This window comes from Chrysemys picta, chromosome 1 (assembly GCF_011386835.1).
Source record: "Chrysemys picta bellii isolate R12L10 chromosome 1, ASM1138683v2, whole genome shotgun sequence".
Taxonomy (NCBI): Eukaryota; Metazoa; Chordata; order Testudines; family Emydidae; genus Chrysemys; species Chrysemys picta.
Window position 1 is genome coordinate 346,670,367 of NC_088791.1, and position 6,000 is coordinate 346,676,366.

The 6,000-nt window shown below is 54.6% G+C and overlaps 1 protein-coding gene across 1 annotated transcript in view; it reads right to left on the reverse strand.

Moving 5' to 3' along the window:
• ATG16L2 (autophagy related 16 like 2) overlaps positions 1-4,374 on the reverse strand; it is a 51,864-nt gene extending 47,490 nt beyond the window's left edge. The window contains exon 1 of the mRNA XM_005292200.5: positions 4,143-4,374. Coding sequence (XP_005292257.2) covers positions 4,143-4,257 — 115 coding nt within the window. The 5' untranslated portion in view covers positions 4,258-4,374. The remainder of the gene's footprint in view (positions 1-4,142) is intronic.
• Between the last annotated feature and the right edge of the window lie 1,626 nt (positions 4,375-6,000).

Below are 6,000 nucleotides of genomic sequence, written 5' to 3' on the forward strand. Positions count from 1 at the left end.
GAGGGCAAGCCGAAGCAGCGTTAAACCGGATTTAGATACAAGTGCAGACCACAGCAGGCTTCAGTGCTTCACCAGTGCCTACATCTGTTGTCAGCAACACAGTGTTCGTATAGAGCAGACCAGTCTGCATCAGACTGACACAGCCTCCCCTTCGGAGAAGGGGCAGAAAGCGAAAGCGCACCCAGACATTCCCTGCCAATCTCAAAACCCACGTGTCAAGGAAAGAGCTGTGTTCTCCCAAGACCCTTCTTCCAAGACTCACAATCTCGCCATCCTTGCAGAGGATACTAGAGCGCATGGTTTTCTTGACACATACTGTACACACTCTTGATTTGGTTCTGAAGCGTGATGCAGAAAGTTAGGGTGAAACCAGGATCAGAAATGCAGCTGAAGGGCCTGCAAAGCACTTGGAGGGGAAAGGTACAAATGTAAAGACTTATTAGCAATGGGAAAGGTTATAGTCACCTTTGACCCAAAGCAGCCATTTAGCAGAGGTGAGGATGAGAGAAACATTGGATGCCCGTCGGAAAAGCATAAAGCAGATACAGTAATTCCTCGCTTAACGTAGTTCTGTTCCTGAAAAATGCAACTTTAAGCGAAACCATGTTAAGCGAATCCAATTTCCCCATAAGAATTAATGTAAACAGGGGAGGTTAGGTTCCAGAGAAATTTTTTTTGCCAGACAAAAGACTATATTTTACACACACACACACACACACACACACACACACACACACACACACACACACTATAAGTTTTATACAAACAATTTAATACTGTCCACAGCAATGATGATTGTGAAGCTTGGTTGAGGTGGTGGAGTCAGAGGGTGGGATATTTCCCAGGGAATGCCTTACTGCTAAATGATGAACTAGCACTCGGCTCAGCCCTCAAGGGTTAACACATTGTTGTTAATGTAGCCTCACAAGGCAGCACAAATGGAGGGAGGGGAGACAGCACGGCAGAGAGAGACAGAGACACACTTTGTGTGTGTGTGTGTGTGTGTGTGTGTGAGAGAGAGAGATGTGCATTGCTCCTTTAAGTATGCTGACCCTACTCTAAGTTCATTGCCTTTTTGAGTAGATCAGCAAGTTGAGACAGCAGCTGCTGCCAGCAAGCTCCCTCCGTCCTGAGCCCTGTCATGTCCCCCCACTGCTCTGTGGAGATGGTGTAAGCAGGGTGCAGGACCAGGGGGGAGGGGGACACCCTGACATTAGCCCCCCTCTGTCCCCGCCCCCCTGCACAGCAAGCAGGAGGCTCCCGGGAGCAGCTCCAAGGCAGAGGGCAGGAGCAGCACACGGCAGTGGGGGAGGGACAGCTGAACTGCCGGCAACTGATAGCCTGCGGGGCGGCTGCCACACAGGGAACTTAGGGAAACGGGGAGCTGATGGGGGGCTGCTGGTCCACCCTGGTTCCAAGCCCCCAGCAGCTCGCTCCAACGGGCTGCTCTTCCTGCAAGCAGTGGACAAAGCAGGCGGCTGCCAAACGACATTATAAGGAAGCATTGCGCAACTTGAAACAAGCATGTTCCCTAATTGATCAGCAACGTAACAACGTTAACTGGGACGACGTTCAGTGAGGAGTTACTGTACAGCCATGGACATGAGCAAAGGAAAAGCCCTAATAATAATAATATTACCTTCCTCCTATACAGCACTTTTCATCAGCCGATCTCAAAGCTCTTTACAAAGGAGGTCAGTACCATTGTACAGATGGGGAAACCGAGGCACGGCGCTCCTCCAATCTATCTCCCTGAGACCAGGGCAGGGTTATTCCCCCAGGACTTTTAAAACTAGTCCATCCAACCCACCAAAGGTCACAAGGGTGGAGCTTCCACCACTTCCCCAAGGAGACTATCAATAGGAGATGGTTTCTGGGGAACCTGGCAGTCCCTGAACTTTGGGGAGGGCTTGGCCAGGAGACCTGGAGGGATCTGGGAAATGACAGTGTTATTTTGAATAAAAATATATATACATATATAGAAAATAACCTGCGGTTTAAACATTTGGAACTGGGCAAATGCAAGAATCCGATTCATACAGCTGTTCCCTAGCTATGTGATAGTGGGATTTTATCAGTCACCTTGAGCCACCCCCATACTGTTTATTAGACCCACTTCTTGCATCCTGACTTCAATTAGACCCTGATCCTGAAAATGTATCCATGGCGATTCAGGGGCACATCTGAACAGAGCTTCTTACCAGATCAAGCCCTGCGATATTAGCTCTTGAGGGCAGGGATTGCATCTGTGCATTTGTACAGCACCTGGCACAATAGGACACCAATCCTGACCGGGGAGCGTAAGGGCTGCTAGGTCAAATCAGTCCTAAGGTCCATCTGGTCCCATACCCTGTCACAGATTGTGGCTAGCGCTGGCTGCTTCAGAGGAAGGTGTAGCACCTGTTGCCCCATTAGGTCTCATTCCCGCCTCTAATACTTGGACATTGGATTGAGCCTTGAAGCATGAGATTTAATCTCCCTTCCAAGATGTTTGTTGCTGGCACAAGACGAGTAGTTGATAACAACCAGGAAGTTTTCTCTGATACGCAACCTTGAGATCGCCCCTCGGCTAATTTCATCCCTTTGCTTTTACTTTCACCTCCCTTTAACACACTAAAGCAAGGAACAAGTCTCCTTTTTGACGCCAGGGTCGCAGTTCAGAGCAAGGTCAGCAGAACACTGATCTAACCACCCCTAAGTTTCCTTCTTCCACACACACACCACGGAAACTTTTCTTTTGGCTACGTGACATCTCATTTATTTCATGGGGGGGATTCAGTGATTCCCGCTGCCCTCCAGAATGGGCATTTGACACACGCGCCAATGCACCGAATGCACAAACAACAGGAGGGGGAGGACAAGGACGGCATCGGAGCTCACATTTACAAGTCAAAACAGAAGAGCAGAGTTAGGCACAAAACTCTGAGCAAACCACACTTCCTGGACAGAAAAGGGTTATTTATATTTTAAAGGCAGCTACAAAACAAATGACTCATCCAATGAGAGGCTGAGAGAAGGGGGAAGGGCCAGGACCGGGCTACAGGACAGTTTGCTGGGTAACAAAAACTGAAGTGTGGCCTTATTCCTTTCCCTGCGTGATCACGCCTGGAGCTGCTCCCCTGGTGCTCCAGCCATCATCTACACCCGGGGCTGCTGCTCCTCCTTCAAATGCACCCACAAACCAGAGTGCTGCGAGTCCTCCCCCTCCCCCAAAACAAGTACAACCCCCAGGCCTGCACCTACCCCTTTCCCTTCCCTCACTGCCTAAAATACACCCACCCCAGGGTCACACCTTCCTATCTGATCCCTCCCAATCACCCCCACCCCAAGTCTGCTCCTATCCCGAAGCAGGCAGCCCCCAGAGCTGCACCACCTGCCCCCCAGGGCTCCAATGACCCCTGTCCCCCCAAATAGCCCCCCAAGGGTCCAACTACCCCTCCCTTCCCAAATCAACCCCCGCACCCCAGCTACCCCTGTCCCCTCCCTTCCCAAATCACCCCCCCCCCACCGGCTCCAGCTACCCCTGTCCCCCTCCCAAATCAACCCCCCCCTCCCCGGGCTCCAGCTACCCCTGTCCCCCTCCCTTCCCAAATCAACCCCCCCCTCCCCGGGCTCCAGCTACCCCTGTCCCCCTCCCTTCCCAAATCAACCCCCCCCTCCCCGGGCTCCAGCTACCCCTGTCCCCTCCCTTCCCAAATCAACCCCCCCCCCTCCCCGGGCTCCAGCTACCCCTGTCCCCTCCCTTCCCAAATCAACCCCCCCCCCCTCCCCGGGCTCCAGCTACCCCTGTCCCCTCCCTTCCCAAATCAATCACCCCCCCCGGCTCCAGCTACCCCTGTCCCCTCCCTTCCCAAATCAACCCCCCCCTCCCCGGGCTCCAGCTACCCCTGTCCCCTCCCTTCCCAAATCAACCCGCCCCCCCCGGGCTCCAGCTACCCCTGTCCCCTCCCTTCCCAAATCAATCACCCCCCCCGGCTCCAGCTACCCCTGTCCCCTCCCTTCCCAAATCAACCCCCCCCCCCCCGGGCTCCAGCTACCCCTGCCTCCTCCCTTCCCAAATCAAACCCCCCCCCCGGGCTCCAGCTCCCCCTGCCCCTCGCCCAGCCCGGCGCAGGCGGCAGCTCCCGGCCCCGCTCGCTCACAGGCCTGCACCACGTCCAGGAAGCGGCCGCTCTGCGCCCGGTCCCGGAGCTGCAGCTGCCGGACGATGTGACGCTTCCAGGACCTGCCGCCGCCGCTCCCCGCCGCCTCGGCCATGGCTGCGGCACTGGGCGGCCGGGCTGCGCCCGCGCGGGGAGGGAACCCTCCTGACGTCACCAGCGGGGGAAGCCCCCGGCGGACCCAGCCCCAGGGGGAGAGAGGAAGGGAGGGGGCCCTGCTCGGCCCCGCCCCCGCAGCATGCACGGAGCCCGCCCCGCCCCCGCAGCGGAGGGGCTGCAGCCCGGCCTGGCCCCGGCTGGGGGAGGGGAGCTGAGTGCACGGGGCTGGGCAGGGTAGACCCCACACTGACCCAGCTTGACCCTAAAGGGCAGGGGATTGCCGCGGGGACAGGGCGGCTCTCTCAGCCCCAGGCCCAGCTCTGGTGCAGGGACCACCCGCGCTGCCCTCGTTCCCTCGGGGATCCCAGCCTGGCCCGGGCTCTGCACACCCCAGATCACGCCTCCGGACCGGGGCTGACAAGGGCAGACTTTGTGGCCAGGTCGCCTGGAACAGAAGCCCCGTTCTTCTCTGCACTGCACGCCTCCGGGCCATGGCGCAGCTCCAGCAACCACAGCACCATGGCTTTCTATAGGGCCCTTCACAGGCCGGTCCCAGCCTGGGCTGTGAGCGCGAACCACCAGAGAATTAGTTTCTCTCCGTCGATCTGGATCGCGCTAGTTTGAAAGCTCCATGTAGACAGGAGCGGTCTGAGAACGGTGGACATGAACCAAAGCCACCGATCTGAACAGCCAGCCTGGAAGGGTTCAGAGCTAGACCCCGCAGCTCCCAGTTCTGCAGTTGGGGCCCATCTTCAGTGAATGTCCTTCTAGCGAGCCAGTTCTCCCCAGTGGCTCTCAGATGGTGCGCCCGCAGCGACTCGAGCGTGGGTCCCAACCTCAGGGCAGCTGTTAAGAACCAGGGCACAAACCCCAAACTGGCTGTGAGTTCTGTACTTAGATTTCTCCAGCCAAGTATCAAGTATAAACTCCTCAGGCACTAAATGGTTCCCAATCCTGCTGGAAAGGCGTAACGAGTGGGGTTCCGCAGGGGTCTGTTTTGGGATCGGCTCTGTTCAATATCTTCATTAACGACTTAGATATTGGCATAGAAAGTACACTTATTAAGTTTGTGGATGATACCAAACTGGGAGGGATTGCAACTGCTTTGGAGGACAGGGTCATAATTCAAAATGATCTGGACAAATTGGAGAAATGGTCTGAGTTAAACAGGATGAAGTTTAACAAAGACAAATGCAAAGTGCTCCACTTAGGGAAAAAAATCAGTGTCACACATACAGAATGGGAAGAGTCTGTCTAGGAAGGAGTACGGCAGAAAGGGATCTAGGGGTTATAGTGGACCACAAGCTAAATATGAATCAACAGTGTGATGCGGTTGCAAAAAAAGCAAACATGATTCTGGGATGTATTAACAGGTGTGTTGTGAGCAAGACACGAGAAGTCATTCTTCCGCTCTACTCTGCGCTGGTTAGGCCTCAGCTGGAGTATTGTGTCCAGTTCTGGGCACCGCATTTCAAGAAAGATGTGGAGAAATTGGAAAGGGTCCAGAGAAGAGCAACAAGAATGATTAAAGGTCTTGAGAACATGACCTATGAAGGAAGGCTGAAAGAACTGGGTTTGTTTAGTTTGGAAAAGAGAAGACTGAGAGGGGACATGATAGCAGTTTTCAGGTATCTAAAAGGGTGTCATAAGGAGGAGGGAGAAAACTTGTTCACCTTAGCCTCTAAGGATAGAACAAGAAGCAATGGGCTTAAACTGCAGCAAGGGAAGTCTAGGTTGGACA